Source organism: Bos indicus x Bos taurus, chromosome X, assembly GCF_003369695.1.
Source record: "Bos indicus x Bos taurus breed Angus x Brahman F1 hybrid chromosome X, Bos_hybrid_MaternalHap_v2.0, whole genome shotgun sequence".
NCBI lineage: Eukaryota > Metazoa > Chordata > Mammalia > Artiodactyla > Bovidae > Bos > Bos indicus x Bos taurus.
In genome coordinates this window covers 687,099-710,897 of record NC_040105.1, presented here as the reverse complement: position 1 = coordinate 710,897, position 23,799 = coordinate 687,099, and the positions used below count along the sequence as shown (strand labels likewise).

Below are 23,799 nucleotides of genomic sequence, written 5' to 3'. Positions count from 1 at the left end.
GTGTGTGAGTCCCTTCAGTCATGTCTGCAACCCCATGGACCACCAGGCTCCTCTGTCCATGGGATTCTGCAGGCAAGAACACGAGTTGCTATGCCCTCCTCCAGGGGACCCTTCCCCCCCCTGGGTTAGGCAGGTGGAGTCCTTACCTTCTCAGCGCACCAGGGCTTTCAGGGGGTGGGTGTTTTCCTACGGGGCCACGACCCGCTGTCTCTGGAGGCAGGTCAGCACCCAAGTCTACCTGCCCCTGTCCCCCAGATTCAACCTTGCAGCTGGTGGTGTGGGGACGTGTGTGTGTGTACCTAGCTCAATTAAGTGATTTAAAGGGCTTAAAAGGGGAAATGAGCGACTAACACACACAAAATGGGAAATGCAACCATTTACAGGCCAGCCAACACAGTGGGCATTTGGGGTGTCCAGGGGGCTGTGCGGCATTGCGGGGTGACCCCCACCTCCAGGGTGCCCGTGGCAGGTCAAAAAGCCCTTTATTTGAGAAATAAGCACGAAGGCAAACCCCCGGTCAGGTGCGCCAGGCCTTCCCATCCTCAAGTGTGCCGCAAACGTCTGCGTCCAACCAGGCCGGCTGTGCGCCCTGCTCCCGGTGGAAAAACGAAGCCCCGGTTGCATGAGATTCACGTTTCCCCCAACACCTGCACGCGGACCACCGGGCACTCCTCCTGGCTCTGCTGCTCGGGGTCCCAGGCCATCTGCAGGGCGCAGGGGTGGGGGTGAGTCGGGGCGCGGGGCGCGGGGCGGCGCCATCTGCAGGGCGCAGGGGTGGGGGTGAGTGGGGGCGCTGGGCGGCACGTTCACCCCGGAAAGCCTCGGGTAGCGCAGGGGCCCCGACAGTGCACCCCCGCCTCGGGAACGGGCTCCCAGGCCCGCGCCTCTGGGGCGAGCTCCCCTGCCCATCACGTTGCTCGGCCACCGCCGCGGCCAGCGGGAAGTGCGCCCCCCTCCGCCCCCGACCCCCCGGCGGGGCGCGCGGCCCAGACCCCCAGCTCCCGCGCAGCGCGTACCATCCTCTCGTTCTGAAAGCTGTCGCCGACGGGGTCTTTCACGTGAGGGACACGCGGGAAGAGCTTCTGCATCAACGGCCACCTCGGAGGAGAAGAGCGACGCGGCGGGTGTGAAACCCGCGCGGCACGGCGGTGCCGCGGCGCCCCCCAGAGGGCCCCAGCGAGGCCTGCAGGCACTCGGACTCCGCCCTCCGTTGGGAGGGGCTCTTCGTTCCCAAGCCCCCGCCCCACACCATCCGGAGACAGAAATCAGAGCCTCAGCAGGGCGGCGGCGGCTCAGTCAGCTCCCTCTCGGCACCTCCCCCGCGATCCTGTAAGGATGGAGGCCGCCCCATCCCACCACCATGGCGGCCGCCCCATCCCATCACCATGGCAACCTCCCCGCGCCCAGTGGCGTCTGCTGGGAGCGGGTGGACCCCCTCCTTTGGGGCTGCGGCCTATCCACTCCCAATCCTAGCCCCTGGCTGGGCGGTGTGTGTGTGTGTGTGTGTGTGTGTGTGTGTGTGTGTGTGTCTGTCTGTCTATATATGGGGCCATGTGTGTCTGTGTTTCTGGGTATGTCTGTGTGTGTGTGTGTGCGCCTGTGTGTCTGTCCGGGTGTGTCTCTGTGTGCTTGTGTGTCTATGTGCGTGTCTCTGTGTGTCCGTGTGTGTCTCTGTTTCTGTGTATCTGTGTGTGTCTGTGTCTCTATGTATGGGGTCGTGTGTGTCTCTGTGTGTGTGTGTTTCTGTGTCTGCGTCTCTGTGTATCTGTGTGTGTCCGTCTGTGTCCATGTGTGTGTGTCTATGTGTATATGTATGGGGTCGTGTGTGTGTCTATGTGTGTGTGTCTGTGTGTTTCTGGGTATGTCTGTGTGTGTGTGTCTATGTGTGTTTGTGTATGCCTGTCCGTGTGTGTCTGTGTGTCTATGTGTGTCTGTCCATGTGTGTGTGTGTGCGCGCGTGTGAAACCAGAAGCTTCACGAGGCAGGAGCCGCACCGAGCCCCAGGGGTGGACGGAGGGCGGCGCACGGATGAGGCTGAGGGCGCAGGCGTTTGGAAGGCACCGCGAGGGCACGGTCAGGGGTGAAAGGGCAGCACGCCGCCGCGTCCGCCTGCTGCCTGTCTGCTGGGCTCGGGAGGCCTCCCTGAGGCCAGTGCGGAGGTTGCTGGTGGCGGCGGGGTGGGGGCCCAGAGCGTCGCGGCGAGCTGTGAGGAGCACAGTGCAGGGGGCGTGTGGGGACCAGCCGCAGAGCCTGGCCGCAGACAGCGCGCCCCACGCGCACTGGGGGCCCGGGGAGGCAGGACACCCCCGCGCTCCCCGGATGGTGCACTGTGGACTTTGGGCTCCTTGGCTTCTGCAGGAGGGAGAGAACAGCCGGGGGGAACCAGGGTCCGGTTGATAAAAGACCGCTGGGGAGACTGGAAGCGGCGGCCGGAGACCACGGGGGCGCGCGTCCCGCGGCCAAGACGCAGGGCGCACGGGTCCGGGCGGGAGCGCGCGCCGCCGGGCCTACGGGTCGCGCTCCACAAAATGTCAGCCGCTCAGGGGGGCTCCTCTGTCCGTGGGGATTCTCCAGACAGCGGATACTGGGGTGGGTTGCCCGTGCCCCGCTCCAGAAAAAAACCTCCGGAGCGCAAACCCGGGGGGGCGGGCGCGCGGGGCTCACCTGCGACACAGGAAGACGAGCCCCACCAGGAGCAGCGCCCCGAGCGGGGCCAGCAGGTATACCAGCCAGATCGGGAAGGACGCGTCCTTGCGGCCGCAGTCTACGGAAGAAGGGGCGGGCCGGAAACGTCGGGCGGGGCCGGGCCGCGGCCTCCCTGCGGGGCGGGGGACTCAGGGGCGCGCCCAAGAGCGCGATGCACCCCGTGGACATGAGCCACCTGCGCCCACTGCCCGGGCCACGCGGGAATCCTTCCCGAGTCGCCAGAATACCAGTACCCACCCGCTGCCCCCGCCACTGACCACCAGATGGAGCCTGGCGCACAGAATGTGCCTGCCATGCGGGAGACCCGGGTTGGGTCCCTGGGTCGGGAAGATTCCCCTGGAGAAAGGAATGGCAACCCACTCCAGTGTTCTGGCCTGGAGAATCCCATGGACACAGGAGCCTGCGGGCTACGGCCCATGGGGTCACAGAGAGTCGAATACGACTGAGTGACTATCGCTTTCACAGCACACGCCATGGGATCCCGTGGGCTCGTCTGTTTCCCAGGGGAACCATCACCACCTCCTTCGCTTGCAGCGACCTGGGTGCGCCCCTGCGTCAGCCTTCGAATTTAATATGTGGTCATCACGGATTTTTCACATCCCTTTGGATTTTTTTTTAATGCATTAAAAAGTTTATCTTCTGAGAGTTTTGGCAATGGCCGTCTCCAGTGCACCTTGCGTATCTCCATGGAACAACTTGGGCGCAAAGTCTACCAAGGATGGAAGGGAGGCGGCCACCAGCCCAGGGATGGACGCCAGGAGGCCCCAGAAGCTGGAAGAGGCGGGAAAGAGCCTCCCCTGGAGCCTCTGGACGGAGCTCAGCCCTGGGACCCCCTGACCTCAGACGTCAGGTCTCCAGGGCTCGGGGAGGGTGGGTGTCTGTTGCTTAAGCCCTCATCTGTGGTCATTTGTTACAGCCGCCCCACTCCCCCTCCCGCCAGGACACTCAGGCCACGGCCTCAGCCTGGAGCCCCAGGTTTCCTGCTGGGTCACATCAGGAATGCTGTGTGGCCTGGGGCCAGAGAGGAGGTGGGGTTTTGGAGCAGAGCTCACAGACACCCAGCAGCTCTTACCTGGGGAGGGCCTTCTAACTGGGGAGGAAAACCCGTCCCCAGGGCGACTTTGGGTGGGAGACAAAGACCCCGATACCAGCCCATCCCCAAGGGGATTTTGGGTGGGAGATGACTCTGCGTGGGAGACAAAGGCCCCGATACCAGCCCATCCTCAGGGTGACTTTGGATGGGAGACAAAGACCCCATTACCAGCCCATCCCCAGGGGGACTCTGGGTGGGAGACAAAGGCCCGGATACCAGCCCACACCTCCCGTATGATGGGCTGGGCTGCGGTGCAGGGCTGAGTGGGATTGGGGACAGGGGTGCTTCCCCGGGACCATCTGCTGTCTCCCGCCCTCCACAATTCAGCCTTGGTCCCCGGAGCCCTCTCTGGGGCACCGGGTTGAGGCAGGTGGATGGTCCCCTCTACCTGGAGCAGGTGCATGAAGGGGCAGCGATGGTCAGAGTGTCTGGCAGGCTGCTGCCCACCAGGGATCCATGTCTCCGTGACCCCCGCCCCCAATACACACCCACCCCTGGAGAGTCCCGAGGGGCGTCCCCCTCACCGAGGTGCTGCGGGGCGCTCCACTGGCCTGCCGGTCTGCTCTCGAAGAACAGGGAGTCCATGGCCTTGATCTTCACTGTGTAGGGTCCCGGATTCCTCAGCCCCAAAACCTTGAGCTCTGTCTGCAGTTGAAAATCAAGCAGACGGAAGGGAGAGACCCCTGCAGGTCTGGGGCTGCAGAACGGGGGCTTGGGAAGGGGTGCAGCGGGGCCTCTCCAGATTCACGTGTGGGGGGTCCTAACGCTCAGAGTCTCAGAAGATGCCTTTATTACGCAACAGGCTCTCTGCAGAGGTGATGGGGTGAAGGGTCTGAGATGAGGTCCTCCTGGATGGGGGTGGCCCTAAACTCCACGACAGGGTCCTCACAAGACACACAAGAACGGAGACATGGGCACAGAGAAGAAGCCACGTGGACACGGAGGCAGAGATGGGAGGGAGGCACACAGACAGACAAGGGAGATGGGTTCTGCACCGGCACTCATGACTGCCGGTGGGAACAGCCGCCTCTGCCGGTTAGATTCGGTCAGTTGGGCGTGAGGATGCTGTCACCAAGTCCTGAGGGATGTAGCCGCGAAGGAGGGGTATGTAGGTGATAACGCCCAGTCTGTGCACTGGGGAGCTTCGTCTCAGAGGGTCTGGACACTGATGGAAATAAGGAGCCTGTGCTTGGGACGGCAGATTGCGGGGGCCGCACGGGATGGACACCCACCTCCTCTTTGTAGGCAAGGTCCGTGCCCTGTAAGAGAACAGGAGGGCGTGGGAGTCTGATCCAGACCCAAGAAAGGCTCTCATTGGTCCGAGCGGTTTCACAGTCACAGAAAAGTCGGCACTAATCACTCACTGAACAGAAATCACAGATGTCATACGTATGAGACGCTCCAGGCAACAAGACTGGAGTGCGTTGCCAGGGGATCTTCCCGACCCAGGGATCGAAGCTGGGTCTCCTGTTCTGGCAGGCGGATTCTTTACCATCTGAGCCACCAGGGAAGCCCATGAAAATAATAAATAGAGGTAACTGCATATAACGTGTCAATGGATGAAAAAGTACCTGGGGGAAGGACAAATTAGGAGTTTGGGATTTATATACACACACTATGGCTGTGTGTGTGCATTTGGTCATGTCCAACTCTGTGACCCCATGGACTGTAGCCCACCAGGCTCCTCTGTCTGTGGGATTCTCCAGGCAAGGATACTGGAGTGGGTTGCCATTTCCTCCTCCAGGGGATCTTCCCGACCCAGGGACTGAACCCAGGTCTCCTGCATTGCAGGCTGATTCGGTACCATCTGAGACAAACTCCTCCCCTACACAGGCGTTAATGTACATTTGCTTTTCTCTTTCTGACTTACTTTGCTCTGTATGAGCAGTTCTAGGTTTGCGCGCCTCATTAGACCTGACTCAAATGCATTCCTCTTTGTGACTGAGTAACAGTCCATCGTCTACATGTGGACCACATCTTCTTTATCCATTCCTCTGTCAATGGACATCTAGGTGGCTTCCATGTCCAGGCTATTGTAAAATAGGACCCTCCGGTTCTTGGTGGATAGGATTCCACTCTGTGGCCATATTTCAGTCATCCCGTCCCTCAAGTGGTGTCGAACTTGGGGAACACTTTACACATAGGGTCTATGCACGCCTGGGTACCATCTTTGGTGGGGAGGAGGGATTTCATTTCTCACACGGAAATTGCAAGCTCTGTGACATACGACCAGGTGGTGCTAGTGGTAAAGAAGCTGCTTGCCAGTGCAGGGGATGTAAGACACTCGGGTTCGATCCCGGGTCAGAAAGATCCCCTACAGGAGGACGAGCAAACCCACTCCAGTGTTCTTGCCTGGAGCATCCCATGGACAGAGGAGCCTGGCAGGCTGCAGTCCGTGGGGGCGCAAAGTGTCGGATATGACTGCCGGGAGTTAGCCCAGATGCGTGCACGTGACATGCACTCAGAGGGTTTCTCCAGTGTCTGTTTCAGCCTCGTCTATCACATCATTTGTCTCCTGAACGACAGCTGAGCATGCGTCCTCCGCCCCAAACACGAGAGAAAACTTCCCTGCACGTTCTGACTTCTTTTCCAAGGTCAGCGTTGTCCTTCAAACACCCAAACGCTTTTTTTGTTGTTGCTGTCTCAATTTTTTTTTTTTTTTTTTTGGTGGACCATTCTTAAAGCCTTTATTGAATCTGTTTCAATATTGCTTCTCTCTTACGTTCTGTTTTTTTCTTTTTTTTTTTTTTTTGGCCTCAGGGCACGTGGGATCTTAGGTCCCCAACCAGGCATTGAACTCACACCCCCAGCACTGAAGGGGATGTCTTAACCGACAGACGGCCGGGGGAGTCCCAAACAACCAATCACTTCGGGTTTCACCACAGTCACTTATCTTACGGTTCCTCTTTTCTTCAGACGCTTTGACTACCCCGAAAACTCCAGAGTCCTGGGCATCAGACCACAAGAGATGCTCACCTGGGAGGCGGCATGCTTACCTTCTGTATCTCAAGTTCATACTTGATGTCTTCAGTAAAGAGACTCCTTACTTCCCATTCCATGAATGAGTAGCTTTCGTTACACCACTTTTTTGTGATGTTCGGGGCAGCTAATATTTCTAGGGGAGGGGAAAAAAAACAACAACACTTCAATGAGTAAAGCACAGGAAAAGTAAACAAACAAAAATTGTTTCCCAAAGATACTTTTAAAACAGGCCTCCTAGGACTTCCTTCCCTGTGGACCCATCCAGTGGATACGAATCCATCTGCCAGTGCAGAAGACAGGAGTTCAGTCCCTGGTCCAGGAAGATCCCACATGCCCTGGAGCAGCTACGCCCATGGGCTACAATTGTTGAGACTGTGCTCTGGAGCCAGGGAGCCAGAACCAGCGAGCCCATGAGCGGCAAGGACTGAAATCCGAGCGCTCTACAGCCTGTGGAAATCAACCCTGAATATTCATTGGTAGGACTGATGCTGAAGCTGAAACTCCAATCCTTGGGCCACCTGATGCCAAGAACTGACTCACTTGAAAAGACCCTGATGCTGGGAAAGATTGAGGGCAAGAGGAGAAGGGGACACCAGAGGATGAGATGGTTGGATGGCATCATGGACTCAATGGACATGAGTTTGGGTAAACTTCGAGAGTTGGTGATGGACAGGGAGGGCCGGCGTGCTGCAGCCCATGGGGTCCCAAAGAGCCGGACACGGCTGAGCGAGTAACACACAGCCCCCAGCTTGAGGCATTTGGTTCCAAGGGTGGGGTACCCTGCCCCACTCTCCGCCACAAGATGCCAGGATCGCAAAGCCAAGGAACTTCGCGGGGGGGGGCACGTGAAGGAGGTTTTCACGTTTTCTCACCAATTTCTTCCAATCTATGGGTCATTTGGCGGCAGGGGATTTTGGAGCCACCGCTGGTACCATTCACCAGGAAACGGAACAGAGTTTGGCGTTCAGGTTGAAGGGAGAGGCTGTCAAAATGGCACTGGACGTTGACGCCCTGCTGGTTCTGCATGTACTTGGGACATGGCCACGTCTTCCTGGCCGGGCAGCAGGCGCGTGGGGCAGGGTCAGGGGGCGAACCTGAAGCCCCGCCCCTAAAGCCCCGTCCCAAAGCCCCGCCCCGAAGGCCCGCCCCCAAAGCCCCATCATGAAGCCCCGCCCCTGAAACCCCGTCCCAAAGCCCCGCCCCGCCCTGAAGCCCCGCCCCAACCCAAAGCCCTTGAAGCCCCGCCCCCAAGCCCTCGCCCCTGAAGTTTCGCCCCAAAGGCCCGCCCCTGAAGCCCCGCCCCGAAACCCTCGCCCCTGAAGCCCCGCCCCTGAAGGCCCGCCCCCTAAAGCCCCGTCCTGAAGCCCGCCCCTGGGTTTTTGGGGGGGTGGGCTTGGGGTCGGAGCCCGGCGGAGCGCGAGGTCACACCTACAAGGGGTGCTTCAGATAGAAATGGTATTGAACGTTCGCCGGGGCCTCCTCGCCCACCGCCCAGCTGCAGCTGAGCTGATCCACGTCGTGCACCCGGCAGGTCAGGTTGTCCGCGGCCGCCAGGGGGTTGCCTTGGGGTTCGCAAAGAAGAGGGAGGGGTGGGGAAAGTGAGCTCCTCGATACAGGGTCCGGCTCTGTAGACCACCTACCCTCTCTTCCGGGAAAAACCGTCATGCAAAAGGATATGAGAAAGAATACACGTATATACCACGGAGTCACTGAGCTGTCAGCGGACATTAACTTGGACGGCAAGGAGAGATAACCAGTCAATCCTCAAGGACTCAGTGGACACGAATTTGAACATCAGTTCAGTGCAGTTCAGTCACTCAGTCGCGTCTGACTCTTTGCGACCCCATGGACTGCAGCACGCCAGGCCTCCCTGTCCATCACCAGCTCCCTGTCCATCATAAACTCATGTCCATCGAGTTGGTGATGCCATCCAACCATCTCATCCTCTGTCGTTCCCTACTCCTCCCGCCTTCAGTCGTTCCCAGCATCAGGGTCGTTTCAAATGAGTCAGTTCTTTGCATCAAGTGGTCAAAGTATTGGAGCTTCAGCTTCAACATCAGTCCTTCCAGTGAACACTGGGGACTGATTTCCTTTAGGATGGACTGGTTGGATCTCCTTGCTGTGCAAGGGACTCTCAAGAAATGGCCTTTTTCCCACAAAGCTACATCACTGCAGACCCATCCATCCAAGTTAAAAGTCATTACCTCGGTATTCAGAATGCTAACGGGTGATCAAAAGCAAACGGAACCCCAAGAGAGCATCTACCCCTCACCTTGCTTTGGATACTGAATCCAAGCAGAGAACGGTTGACCTTTTATCACCTTCACAGTATAGTTTTTCACTTCGCACGACAAGTCGCCAAGACTGCAATAGGGCTTCTCTATTGCCTGAGAGAGATGAAGCCACTTATTCACAATAAAATCAAGTCACCTGGACATCCAACCAGTCCATCCTAAAGGAAATCAACCCCGAACTTTCACTGGAAGGACTGAGGCTGAAGCTGAAACTCCAATCCTTTGGCCACCTGATGTGAAGAACTGACTTATTGGCAAAGACCCTGATGCTGGGAAAGGTTGCGGGCAGGAGGAGAAGGGGACGACAGAGGATGAGATGGTTGGATGGCATCACTGCCTCGATGGACATGAGTTTGAGCAAGCCCCAGGGGTTGGTGATGGGCAGGGAAGCCTGGCGTGACGCAGTCCACGGGGCTGCAAAGACTCAGACACGACTGAGCGACTGAACAACAACACCACTTTCAACTGGGCTTGTCTGTCCAGCTGCAATATCTCAGCTCCTTTTCACACCAATCCTGTCCAGTAGGTACCACTGTGGATGTCTTGAGCCGTGGTGCCCATAAATGACCCCTGGGCCCAAGGGTGGAACCCATGTCTCTGTGAGGCTAAGTACAGGGAAGACGGCTTACCTTTTTTAAAATTTTCGAATTGACGTAACACCCAATTTCAGAAACATTTCCGTGCTGGTCCCAGGCCAATCTTTTTCTTTCTGGATCTATCCTTAAGTTCTTAATCGGTGGGTCTGGATCAGAGATGGCTACAGAGTGGGAGAGACACACAAGGCATAAACTGCGTGTGGGGAGTCAGCCTTTGGGAAGCTGAGTTCTAGGCGGAGACGTGATTGCCAGGAGCAACCACGAATTTGTACAAATTCAAAATCAGGAATTTGTAGCATCTTAGTGATCCCAGCTTCTCACCAATGATATGGGGGGAAACATCAGGAAAGCAGGTCACCTCTCCCATCCTTGTGGTTAGGAAATGTACCTTTGTCAGCCACACGTGTTGAAGAAAGCTGTGTTCATATGGCTGATCCACTTTGCTCTACAGCTGAAAGCAACACCGCACGCGTGCATGCTAAGTCGCTTCAGTCGTGTCCGGCTCTTAGCGACCCCGTGGACTGCAGCCTGCCAGGTTCCTCTGTCCATGGGATTCTCCAGGCCAGAGTACTAGAGTGGGCTGCCATACCCTCCTCCAGGGCCCTTCCCCAGGGATGGGACCCACGTCTCTTACATCTCCAGCTTTGACGGGTTTACAGGATGGGTTTACGGGATGGGTTTATGGGATGGGTTTACAGGATGGGTTTACAGGATGGCACTGGATAAAATGTTCCTAGACACACAAGAGAAGCGGGAATATGTTGTCTCTGAACAGAAGTATCAGGGCTTAGAAACCGTCCCGTTGGGACCTCCCTGGTGGCCCAGTGGTTAAGAATCCACCTTCCAGTACAGCAGACGTGAGTTCTATCCCTGGTCACGGAACTAAGATCTCACATGCTTCGGGGCAACGGAGCCCGCACAGCACAACTAGAGAGAAACCCGAGTGCCACAACCAAGACCCAAATAAATGTTAAAGAAAAAAGTCGCGCCATAAATGGCAGACGATGAAAGTAATAGAGAAGTCTGTTAAAACAGCCGTTCAGGGCAGTCAGTTCGGTTCAGTCACTCAGTCGTGTCCGAATCTTTGTGACCCCATAGACTGTAGCCCGCCAGGCTCCTGTCTCTGTCCATGGGATACTCCAGGCAAGGATACTGGAGCGGGTTGCCGTTCCCTTTTCCAGGAAATCTTACTGACCCAGGGATTGAACCCAGGTCTTCTGTATTGCAGGCAGATTCTTTACTGTCTGAGCCACCAAGGAAGCCCAAAATAAATAATATAAGTAAACTAGAGACCCTCTAGTCAAAGCTATGGTTTTTCCAGTAGTCATGTATGGATGTGAGAGTTGGGCTATGAAGAAAGCTGAGCGCTGAAGAATTGATGCTTTTGAACTGTGGTGTTGGAGAAGACTCTTGAGAGTCCCTTGGACTGCAAGGAGATCCAACCAGTCCATCCTAAAGGAGATCAGTCCCAAATATTCATTGGAAGGACTGAAGCTGAAGCTCAGGCTCCAATCCTTTGGCCACTTGATGCGAAGAGCTGACTCACTGGAAAAAGACCTTGATTCTGGGAAAGACTGAAGGTGGGAGGAGAAGGGGACGACAGAGGAGGAGATGGTTGGATGGCATCACCAACTTAATGATCATGAGATTGAGCAAGCTCCGGGAGTTGGTGATGGACAGGGAAGCCTGGTGTGCTGCAGTCCATGGGGTTGCAAAGAGTCAGACACCACTGAGCAACTAAACTGAACTTAAACTAGAGACCAATATCACATAGATACAAAATTCCTTTACACAATGTGAGTACATAAAATAGGGCAACATATAAAGCTGGTAATACCTCTTGATCCCAGACACTTACTCTAAGAAGGCAAGGTTATTTTAACCATCACTATGATTCACCCTTTTATTTTTAATTTTTTTGATTCACCCTTTTTAAACAGAAAACTGATGATCTCCTCAACAGAAGCAGGAAATATTTTGCCCCTTGTTTCATTTACTTTTTTCTCTTCTGGGCATACCACATGGCATGCGGGATGTTCGGACCCAGAGCAGGGATCAAACCCGTGTCTCCTACACTGAAAACACGGAGTCTTAACCAGTGGACCCCCAGGGAAGTCACAGCCTTTGTTTTTCCTTTCTGAATATTTTGACAGCGTTTTAACACCCCTGGAGATTAACAGCTCTCAGCTAACTAGAAATAGAAGAACACGTCCTTCCCCTGATAAAGCTATGAAAAATCCATGCGCTAATTAAGACTCAGTGGTGAAAGACTAACCACTTCTCCATATGCCTTGGTGCTTCCTTCTCTTCCACTGTCTCCTGTACCCACAAGCCCCTCCGATGCAGTTCCACCGAGGTTGTATTTTTAGGAGGGCTTGAAGGGTGGGTCATGTTACAATGTTGCAGCTTGCAGCCCGCTTCCTTCACTGTGTCTCCTAGAGAGGAGGTCACTTCCTGCCTGTGGTCAGTGACCCCTCCTTACAAAGGGCCTGATGTGATCCCAGAGTGGGCAGCAGCCTGGGCCCCAGGACAGTGGGGGCAGACAAGAGGCAGGACGTGGGGGGCGGGGTAGCATCCTGAGATGTGAAGGAAGCCCCCTCCCCTTCTAGAGCTCCCGCATCTCCCAGCCCCTCTGGTCACCAGCTGTGGTCATGGGACTGATACCGACACGGAGAGACGGACGGAAGCAACCTGTGGTCCTTGCAGTTGCGGCCCCTGAAAAACGCCCTGGGAGGCCTCTACACACTGCTCCGAGGAGATGATGGAGCCAGCTGGCGTGGAATGAACGCTGGTCTCTCTCCAGCCTCCCCGACAAACCATCAGAGGACCGGAGAATTGGACCTTCTCTGGAAACAAGGTTCTTTGCAGACGTGATGGAGTGAAGGGTCTGAATTAAGGTCCTCCTGGATGGGGGTGGCCCTAAACCCAAGGACAGGGTCCTTGTAAGAGACAGAAAAGCAGAGACACGGACACAGAGGAGAAGCCACATGGAGGCAGAGACGGGAGGGAGGTGGCCATCAGCCCAGGGATGGACGCCTGGAGCCCCCAGAAGCTGGAAGAGGCGGGAAGGACCCTCCCCTGGAGACTCTGCAGGGAGCTCAGCCCTGGGACACCTTGACCTCAGATGTCTGGTCTCCAGGGCTATGATAAATCAATCTGTCACTTAATCCCCGAGACTATGGTATTTTATTAACTCAATGCAAAGCTGCGTAAGCCAGTAGGCCCCAGGGAGACATATGCCCCCAACACACATATACACATATACACACACACATACACATGTACACACAAAGGCACATGGACACATATGCACATATGCACACACACATACAATACACAGATGCACACGGATACACCTATACACATACATGCATGCAGGCACACACACACACGAACACCTTAACACATGCACACACAGCCATACACACAATACCCATAGAGACACACACACACACAACACACACATGCATGTATGGGGGTGAGTGTATATGTACATACACACATACACACATGCAGATACACACACAGAGACTCACATAAACACATGCACTCATCCATACATACATGCATGCACACACACACACACGAACACCTTAACACACACACACAGACCCATACATGCATGTACCCATAGAGACACATACACTCAAAACATGCACATACATGTATGGGGGTGAGTGTATAGGTATATACACACACGTGCATGCATGTCCACACATGTATGCACACAATACACACATGCGTGTATGGGGGTAGGTGAACATGCGTATACACGCATATACACACATCCATATACACAGGCATGTACACATACACACATGTATACACACGACATACACATGCACGCGTGGGGTGGGTGTATATGTACACACACATATACTCAGATACAGACACACGTATACACACATACATATATGTGCAAACACACAGAGACACACACACACATATGCACAGCCACACGCACACCTCCATTCCACCACCCTTTGCGGAAGGAACAAACCTCTCTCAGTTACGCAACATTGTGGCTGTCACCGCAGGCAGGTCACCCTGTCTGACGCAATCACAGAGCGTCTGTGGTGAGCAGCTGGCCCGGCTCCGCGCCCTTCTGTCGCCCAAAGCCTGGTCCCCATCTGCATGCAGGGGGAGTCGGACAGGAACCCGAGGAGTACATCGCCCCCTTGGCCCCTGTGTGGGGTCCGCTGGTCAGCCAGAGAAGTCCGCATGGGCGGGGCTTCCAGTGCAGACCCTCACCAGGGCACACGCCTGCCTGGTGGGCTCCATGTGTCCTTGAATTCCACCAGCATCCCCGGGTTTGCAGCTGGAGCCGGGTGCGCTTACTGCGGGGTGACGAAGCAACGTACGATTTCTGTACCTGGGGAAGCTGAGGGTGGGGGCGTCCCCCAGGGGAACCTCTCCTGCAGCATCTGGCTAGCCCCCCTAATCCCCACTCTGAATGTTCTCTTCAGCCACAACCACCACCCAAAATCAGCCAGACTGTCAGAGATGGGCACGCAGCGTGACAATCTCCGTCACCCTTTCTCACGTCTTGATCAGCTGTTACCCCCGAGGAGTCTTACGATGGTTTCGTAAATTGCTCACTATCCACCATCAGTGGATCCTGGGAACTGACCCTGGTCTGCCCCCTACCTCCCTTAAATCTCCAGGAGGAACATCAGAAGAACAGGATGGAGTTACCCCCAAAGCATCATTTTTTTTTTATCATTTTCTTTTTTCATGTGGACCAGTTTTCAAGTCTTTATTGAATTTGTTACAATATTGTGTCCGTTTTACTTTTCGGATTTTTGGCTACAAAGGCCAAAAATCTTACCTCCCCGACCAGGGATGGAACCCGCGTCCTCTGCATCAGAAGGCAAAGCCTTAACCACTGGATGGCCAGGGAAGTCCCAAACTCTGTCCTTTAACCCACGCCCTAGAGCCCGTGATCCACAAGAAGAGAAGCCACGGCAATGAGAAGCCTGCACACGGCAACTACAGAGAAGGCCCCCCGCTCACCGAAATTAGAGAAAAGCCTGCATGCTGAAACAAAGACCCCAAACAGCCAATATGTATACATAATATTATATTTAAAAAAGAGCGCGTGTCAAGACTGTATTTCCAAACAACTCCCGTTCTGGGGTTCTGTTGGTTACGACTTGAGCCCATGGACTTGCTGAGGACAGGGTTCAGCCCGTCACCCTCATTTTCCCATGGAGATCTCCCGACCCAGGAAGAGGATGACAGGAAATCAAAGATAAGAGACGGATCCCAGCGCCCCAGCTACACCAGCAGCTCTGGCCGTAGCCTCGTGACCGTATCAGTATGAACATCTTGGCTCTGAGGTCCGAGTCTTGCAAGATGTACCCGCCAAGGCGGCTGAGAAGAGGGCTACAACGGGAAGCGGCTGATTATCTCGTACGGCGGCCCAGTGGCGCGGCCGTGACCCCAGCGACGGCCGTTTAACTGAAAAGCAGCACAGCCCCAGGGACCCCGGCACACCGCACGGGGCCGTTTTCCCTCCGGCTTTTCCTACCGTGGTCCGTGGTCATCGAGCAGCAGATGAGTGTCAGGAGCACGGCCAGCCAGGGGAGGGCCATGGGCCAGGCAGTTCCCACAGGACGGCGGTTGTCAGCTGCAGGAGAAGATACAGTGACCAGTGGGGTGGCTGCGGGGACAGCTGGGGGAGGGGGCAGGAGGGGACTGAACCCCCCGGGGGTGTCCTGGTGGAAGGGCAAGGAGCCGCTTCGGGAGGGGAGCCTCCCATGTGTGTGCATGTGTGCACATGTGTGTGTATGCATGTGCGTGTACGTGTGTACCTGTGTGTATCTGTGTATACCACATGCCTGTGTGTGCATGTGCATCCATGTGTTTATGTGCTCACTGCGCCTATAAGTGCGTGTGTATGTCTGTGTACATGTGTGTATATGTCTGTGTGCGCACATGTGTGTATGTGTCTTGTATATGCATCTGTGAAAACTACACGTCTCTTTATATGTATATCCAGACATGTGACCACACATTACCTGTGTCTATGTGTGTGTGTGGCATGGATGGATATCTGTGTATATGTCTGTGCATGTGTATGGATGTGTGTACCCATTACTTGTGTTTATGTGGCTCTGCATGCATATATGTGCATGGGTGTATCTCTGTGAATATGTCTGTGTGCACACGTGTATGCATGTATGTGTTTATGTCTGTGCACTGAGTGTGCATATATGTGCACGTGTGTATCTGTGTATATTTCTGTGTGCAAGTGTGTATATGTGTGAGTGCACATGTGTACATGTGTCACATACATGCACCTGTGTGCTCCGCATGTCTGTGTGTGTGCATGTGTTCATGTGTCTGTGCAGAGTGTGTATACATATATGTCACATGTGTGTATCTGTCTATACGCACGTGTGTATGTGCATGCCTGTGTGCATGTGTGCATGCATGCGTTCACGTGTTTGTGCACTGAGCGTGCGTACATGTGCCCGTGTGTGTCTGTGCATATCTGTGTGCATGTGTGCGTCTGCATGAGTGCACGTGTGTGCATGTCTTATACGTGCATCTGTGTGCACTGTACGTGTGTGCCTGTGTACGCATGTGTACACACACTACTTGTGTTTATGTGTCTGGTGCCTGTGTGCATCTGTGTATGTGTCTTGTGTGTGCATCTGTGCAAACTGCATGTCTCTGTATATGCACACATGTGAGCACACATCACCTGTGTTTATGTGCGTGCATGGCGTGTGTGTATCTGTGTGTATCTGTCTGCGTCTGTGTGCACACTGTGTGTGCCTGTGTACATGCAGGTGTGCATGTGTGCATAAACATTCTCTGTGGGCCTTGCATGCACACACATGTATCTGTGTGAGCATCTTATTCATGTGTCGGTGCATCTGTGTGCACACATGTGTTTGCATGTCTGTGTGCATGTCTGCATACATGTCCACATGTGTGCACCTGTATGTCTGTGTGCCTGCGTGTGTATCAGCCTGTCTCTACGGCACTCCCGCCCTGGGTTATCACTCGCCCTTGGCACCACCCCATACAGGAGCCCAGAAAGCACCTTCCAGGCAGCGCCGGGAAATGCTGGACTCACAAACAGTGGAAGGAAGTGCAGTTAAACGCATGAAATCACATTGACTCAGTTTCCTGCTCAGAATGAGTTACGGTAACGCAATCCATGCTGTCTCACCACCCCCACCAGAATTCTGCCCCGGAGTCCCCAGGAAGCACCCCCCACTTCAGCAGGCTGGCTCTCCTGAACCTTCCCCGGGGGCTCTGCATTCCGCACCTCCCAGGTCCCAGCCGTGGGGTCTCCTGGTGGAGCCCACCCACCCCTCCCCTCCCCACCTGCTTATGTCATTCACGCAACCGCCATCGGTCCCTGTAGGCCAGTGGGCGGCGGCCACATAGATGGAGCCTCGGATGCTCCCCTGCCTGGGGGCCGCCCCTCCCCAGGGCCTCAGAGCCTCAGACGCTCCCCTGCCTGGGGTCCGCCACTCCCCAGGGCCTCAGGATTGCTCCCCCAATGTGCCCCCCTCCCAGGGCACCTCACCTTGAGAATCTAGCCTGGGAACTGATGAGGAGGGGTGAGGACTCTCCCCCACATCCTTCAGGGCCTTCTCAGCTTCTCCATCACGACACCCAGCCCAGACTCCAGCCATCCAGGACCTTGCCTGCTCCCCCAGCCTGGTCCGAGACTCCCATGAGACTCCCTAGGACTGATCTGTGCCCCCCCCACAAAGTGCCAGCTTTCACACACATTCGATCCCAGAGTCTGACTCTTGTGGTTCTCCCTGAACTCGGGGTGAAGCCGGGAGAGACTCCTTCTCAGGACAGGTCAACAGGGAAGACCCAAGACTCGGTATCACAGGGAGGTATACAGGGACGGACGCTTGGCAATCCAGTTAAAGAACAAGGATCAGGGTGTGGAGAGTGAGGCATGAGGCACCAGGTTTGAGAGGAGGCTGCCTATAAGCCCAGCGTCACAATCCACGCCCTGCCCACGAGAGTTCTGGCTTCCCGGGTGGCTCAGTGACAGAGAGTCCGCCTGCCCGTGTAGGAGAGGCAGGCTCAATCCCTGGGTAGGGAAGAGTCCCCTGGAGGACAAAACGGCAACCCACTCCAGTCTTCTTGCCTGGGAGAATCCCCATGGACAGAGGAGCCTGGGGGGCTACGGTCCATGGGACCGCAAAGAGTGGGACACGACTGAGCGACGAGTGGTTCAGGTAGCAAGCTCACGGGGAGAAAAAAAATTCCGAACACTGAACAAGTATCAGATGAGGGGGCTTCCCTGGTGGCTCAGCTGGTAAAGAATCCGCCTGCAATGCGGGAGACCTGGGTTTGATCTCTGGGTCGGAAAGATGCCCTGGAGAAGGGAACGGCTATCCACTCCAGTATTCTTGGGCTTGCCTGATGGCTCAGCTGGTAAAGAATCCGCCTGCAATGCGGGAGACCTGGGTTCCATCCCTGGGTCAGGAAGATGCCCTGGAGAAGGGAACGGCAACCCACTCCAGTATTCTGGCCTGGAGAATCCCATGGGCTGTATGGTCCACAAAGAGTCGGACACGACTGGGCAACTCTCACTCATCACGATCCGACGAGGAGGCCGTGGGGCTCGTCTTCATCCATGCAGACAGCCCTCGGGGATGTCCCTGGAAGGACGGCGGTGGGCTCCTGGCTTCTGCTCAGGTAAGCCAAGCTCCCTGCTCCCCCCTTCCCACCCTGCTGCAGCATATACCGGGCTCCAGTCCCGTGACATTCGTATCCACCCACAGGCTTCCACCCTCACTTGGAGGCGCTCACATCTTTAAAGACCCAAACGGCATGAACGTGGTCATCGTATGCTGGTGACCCCAAAGAACGAAGGGACGGGGCCTGTCTGGACAGACCTGGGCCCCCAGAGGCTGGGGGCTGGGGTCCGCAGAATTGGAAGAGGGAGACGGTGGAGCTCTCGACATTAGCAGCCCACCTTGCTTGGGTTGGAGGTGGCAGGAATTTGAGCCAGAAAGCGTTGGTGGGCACTGTGATTACCGGGCACCTCTCGTCCTGGGAAGGCCACTCCGACCAGCTCATTCGTTCAACCGTAAGACCCAGCACGAAACACAGAACCGGTGAAAATACACCACACATCCAGGCTCGTACAAGGCTGAAACCAGCGTCCTGTCCTGCGCTCAGTCATGTCCGACTCTCTGCGACCCCCTGGACTGTAGCCCCACCAGGCTCCTCCGTCCATGGGATTCTCCAGGCAAGGATACTGGAGTGGGTTGCCATGCGCCCCTCCAGGGGATCTTCCCTGACCCAGGGATCGAACCTGCATCACTTGGGTTGGTTAGATAGACCCTCTATCATTGTTTCTCAGGCATAAAGCCTTTGGATCCAGCCTGCCATGGACCTCAGACGACATATCTCAGCGGCCACAAGATGCGTTCCGAATCCCGGTGTCCCCCAGGAGGTGCTGCTCAGGACTGAGTCTCCAGGGGCAGCTGTCTGCCTTCCCCACCTCCTGGGTGAGGAGTGTGTGTGGGGGTCTTACCTGGGATGCAGAGCAGAGTCTGACGTCAGTGGGAGACAGGCAGCAGCTCCTTCGTGCCTGTCCTGCTGGCATGGGGGTGGACCCTGGGCTTGATTTCCCGGCCGTGTGCTGCGGTCTGCTTCCTGAAGGAGAAACAAAACTTCTATGGGTGTGGGTGTGTATTTTCTCCCCCATTCAGTGTTTTTTATAGTCTCCGGGTGGGGCAGGGGGCGGCTCCACCTCATCAGGAAAAAAAAATAAGAATCATCAACCCCATGAGTGACCGAGTCTGGCATCTGGCCCCTCCTCCCCTGCCCTCGAGTCAGAATTAGAATCTGGGGGTCAGGACCCTGGCAACAGCCCTGGGTTTTTCCTGGAAGAAACACTTTCTCTTTCAAAGTATTTCTTTTCCTGTTCTCACTTCTCGTTTGCAGCTTCTGCTTTGTCAGGACCCCAGTGGCTGCCCACCGCTCCACCTCAGTCTTGGGCAATTTCCTGGAGCCGGCCAGAACGAATGTCTGGGGGGCCCTGGTCGCCTGGATGCCACCCCCCTTTGTCAAGGTCCCTGTGGGAGTGACTGCTCGTGCCCGCGGGGACAAGGAGGTGCCCCTGGGTCCCCCCACGCGCTGAATGCCTGAGTCTCTGTCCCCCACGTCTACCTTTCAGCCGAGAACACCCACCAAGATGCTCCCAGGCGCCGTCTCTGACTTCCCCGTGCCCGGGGCCTCCTCCATGGCCCCGCTCAACACGGGTCACTCGCCTGTGTGTCTGTCACAGCTTCTGGGTTCCAGCCCCACTCGCTTGTTCCTCCTCATGATGGACCCCGGACGACACATCTCAGCGGCCAGGAGATGCGTGCCAAATCCCGGAGTCCCCCAGGAGGTGCTGCTCAGGACTGCGTCTCCAGGGGCAGCCGTCTGCCTTCCCCACCTCTTGGGTGGGGCTGTGCGTGGGGGTCTTACCCGGGGTGCAGAGCAGAGTCTGACGGGCCTCCACCCCATCAGACGGGGTCTGGCGTCGTGGGCCGGGTCCTCCCGTCTGCCTCCCTGTCTCCTTTCCTCCCACCTAGGCCTTGCACGTCCACCTGGAATCTCAGAGCCTGACCTCCTGTGGAAGCGGGGCTCTCTCGCAGGGCTAAGGATGAGGGTAACACACAGTCCAGCTCGGACAGGGCAGTCCCCACGTCCCATGGGGCCGCCGTCCTGAGCAGACGGCTGCTCGTACATGGGCCTGTAGATAGGACACGGCCGCTTGTAGATAGAGGCAGAGATGGGAGCGGGGCGGCCCCCCGCCCAGGGACAGATGCTTGGAGCCCCCAGGAGCTGGAAGAGGCAGGGAGGACCCTCCCCAGGAGACTTTTTGGAGGGATCTCAGTCCTGGGACCCCTTGAACCGTCCTGGGACCCGAGGACCTCAGACATGTGATCCCCAGGACTGCGGGAGAGGATGGTTTCCTGTGGATTGCAGCTGTCCAGCGTGGAGTCCTCTGTGACGGCCGCCTGCCTGCCACAGAGCAGGAGTCTTGGTTCCCGAGTATCCAAAAGCCACTGTCCCCCACCCCAAGGGAAAAGGTCAGATCCTTGGTCCCTTCGTCCCCCTCAGGGATGATGACCGTCTTGCTAAGCACAGGGCGATTCCAGAATGCCTGATGGACAATGACCACCTGGGGTGCACGCCTCTTGTCTCAGGTCCCACGTGGTCTAGGATGGAAGTAGGATGAAGGGGAGCTGCGAGGGGGGCTTCCAGGGAGACGGAGGAGGGGGACAGATGACCCAAGTGAGGGGATCGCAGTCAGTCCAGAGCAGACATGGCCCGCACGGCGCTGAGCCCCGAGTGGACCCCTTTCCGGGCAGCGTGTCTGCTCTGCGCCCCGACACAGAGCTGGGGCAGGGGGAGGAACCCGGTGGTTTCTGCAGAAGCAGGGGCAGCAGGGGCCCACGGAGATAAGGAGGCCACGCTGACCTCTGTGCTGGCCCCGCGGTTATGACACACGCCAGCTGGCCCTCCCACCGTCCAGGGCTCTGACAAGGAGGTGCGGCCGCCATGGAGCAGGGGTGAGCGCTGGACGTGCAGACGCGGACGTTCCCGAGTTGCAGCGTCAGCTCCACTGAGGGGGCCAAGGGAAGGGCCTCGCGGGGACTGCCCGGCTTCGACCTTCACCCTCTTTTCCTTCCCCTTTTTTCCTCTTTCCTTTCCTTCTCTTTGCTTTCTTTTTATTTTGCTTTTCTTTCTTGCTTCTTTTCTGTCTTTCCATCTTTCTTATTTCTCTTTCTTTTTTCCACATTCGTTTCTTTCTTCCTTTCTGGCTTTCCGTTCTTTCTCTTCTGTCTTATCTATCTTTATTTCTTTTTCCCTCTCTTTTTTCTTTCCCCCTTTCTTTTCTTTCTTCCTTTATTTCTGTCTCTCATTTCCTGTCTTTCCAACTTTCTTTTCTGTCTTATTTCTCTTTCTTTTCTGTCTTATTTCTCTTTCTTTTCTGTCTTATTTCTCTTTCTTTTCTGTCTTATTTCTCTTTCTTTTCTGTCTTATTTCTCTTTCTTTTCTGTCTTATTTCTTTTAATCTGTTTTTTCCCCTTTCTTTTTCCCACATTCGTTTCTTTCTTCCTTTCTGGCTTTCCATCTTTCTTTTCTATTTCTCTTTATTTTCCACCCTTTCTTTCTTTTTTCTTTTTCCCCTTTCTTTTTTCTTCCTTTCTGTCCTTCCATCTTTATATTCTGTCTTTTCTTTATTTTTTTCATTTGTTTTCTTTCTTTCCCTTTTTCTTTTCTTCTTCTTTTTTTAAATAAGACATGTTTTATTTGGACAATGTGATGGGGGCACAGTCCCCGTGTTGGCATTCTTGTTCAGTCACTCAGTCGTGTCCGACTCTTTGTTTTCCCGTGGACTGTAGCCCACCAGGCTCCTCTGTCCATGGGGATTCTCCAGGCAAGAACACTGGAGTGGGTTGCCATGCCCCGCTCCAGGGGATCTTCCCCACCCAGGGATCGACCCCGGGTCTCCCGCATGGCAGGCAGATTCTTTACCGTCTGAGCCACCAGCGAAGCCTGGACGTGCTGAGCTGGGAGCTGCCAGTGCCAGGCCTGTTTCAGGAACTGTACACCCAGATCTGCTCACAGCCCCGCCAGGTCCCCACAAAGTGGGGGGTGCTGAGGTTCAGCATCTGGGTCTGCGGCACAGAGGCCTGTGGGCACGTGTGCGCTGAGCCCTGAGCCTCCCCGGCATCGCAGACCTGTTGGTCCCCAACTCCGGGGACCCTGGCTCCATCCTCACCTTCAAAACAGCCGGCACAGAACCAGGAGTGCCAGAGAAGGACGCGCTTGTTCACCGTGCGGCCGGGATCCGGCCCTCGAGGTGGGGCGGGGTCCGCAGGGAACAGAAACGGGGAACCGCGAGTGCGACTGGGCGAGCCCGGGGCTCCAAGCAGCTGGGCCGGGAGGGAGGCCAGAATCGCGGCTTCTCAAGCCCCGGCGCTGGGCAGCTGTGCCCCTGCCTCCCCCTCACCCCCTGCCTCCCGAGGGTGCAGCCAGCACGGCGGAGCAGCCACGGTACAGGAAGCAGGTGTGGGGAGCGGGGGGACGCCTTGCCCGGGGCCGAGAGCGGGCTCTCCTCCGACGCTCAGGAACGAACCGTCCGAGGAGACACGCGTGCTGAGAAAGCAAGAGGTTTCACTGGTCCAGGGTGGGGGTCCCCCGGGCGGGGAACACGGGGGTAAGGGAACCCAGGACGACTGCTCTGCGCCGTGGCTCACGCTCCCGGCTTTCATGCAGATGAGCTTTGTGGTTCGGCCGCGCGGGCGTGTCCGACTCTCTGCGGCCCGTGGACCGCGCAGCACGCCGGGCCTCCCTGTCCATCACTGACTCCCGGCGCTTTCTCAGACTCGCGTCCGTCGCGTCGGGGAGGGCAGCCACCGAGAGCGCGCGTTTGCAGGTTACCTCCGGCCAATCGCTCTGAATCGGGGTCCTTCCCATTGTGCAGCCCAGAAGGGTGCCCGCGAGATACCGAAAGGCTGAAGGAGACCTTTCTTGAACTCTTCCAGTGGGTGGTGGCCCGTCAGTTCCGTGTCCCTTCTCAGGATCTCTTGTCGTACAAAAATAACGCACGCGCACGGTCACCAGGGTGCCCCGGTCAGGGCCCGAGGTTTCGCTCGAGTGTTTCCTCTAATGGGCGGATCCTGGGAAGCCCGTGACCCCACGGCTGACGGACATCATCCCAAGGCCACATGTCCATCGGGGGCTGGACGACAGCTCGCTGTCTCTCTGGGATCCCAGCCAGACGGGCGGTTCTGAGCGTCCATGCAGATGCTGGACTGGTGGGTCAGTTTCCAAGGCGGGAGGTGGGGAGGGGTCTCCCTCTGTATTCCCAGAAGCACAGCCCCTAAAACCCCCTTCCACTCAGCCTCAGGTGGGGACGACGTGCCCAGAACGCAGACCAGAGGACACTCCCTGGCCTTGCCCTTGGGAGTCAGGCCAGCCTGCTCTCTGTCAACTGAAAAAATAATAATAATAATAATACAGCCGCGACCTGCAAGTAGCCAGTACTTTCTATTTGGGCATGTTTAGGACTCGGAGCTCCGGAAGACAGCATCTTAGTCTTAGCTCTGAGACTTCGCTCTTAGAAAACTTA

The 23,799-nt window shown here is 56.3% G+C and overlaps 1 protein-coding gene and 1 long non-coding RNA gene across 3 annotated transcripts; one reads left to right on the top strand and one right to left on the bottom strand.

Annotated features, from left to right (window-relative positions):
- Window positions 1–361: 361 nt before the first annotated feature.
- Window positions 362–20,420, bottom strand: IL3RA (interleukin 3 receptor subunit alpha). 2 transcript variants are annotated; one of them, XM_027534333.1, is made up of 13 exons: window positions 20,139–20,420; window positions 19,198–19,319; window positions 15,202–15,300; window positions 9,705–9,832; window positions 9,054–9,168; window positions 8,214–8,343; window positions 7,654–7,832; window positions 6,796–6,914; window positions 5,032–5,058; window positions 4,324–4,444; window positions 2,665–2,764; window positions 1,017–1,098; window positions 362–704 (listed from the first exon to the last, which is right to left on the bottom strand). In XM_027534333.1, exons 3-13 carry the CDS (start codon window positions 15,263–15,265, stop codon window positions 630–632), a joined length of 1,140 nt encoding a protein of 379 aa, XP_027390134.1. In that variant the 5' UTR covers window positions 15,266–15,300; window positions 19,198–19,319; window positions 20,139–20,420; the 3' UTR covers window positions 362–629. The 2 variants fall into 2 exon arrangements, with proteins under 2 accessions (XP_027390134.1, XP_027390133.1); XM_027534332.1 differs by lacking the exon at window positions 20,139–20,420 and adding an exon at window positions 19,857–19,996.
- Window positions 18,955–19,941, top strand: LOC113887281. Its single transcript, XR_003509693.1, has 2 exons — window positions 18,955–19,171; window positions 19,611–19,941. It is a non-coding gene; the product is annotated as an uncharacterized LOC113887281 (long non-coding RNA).
- Window positions 20,421–23,799: the final 3,379 nt, after the last annotated feature.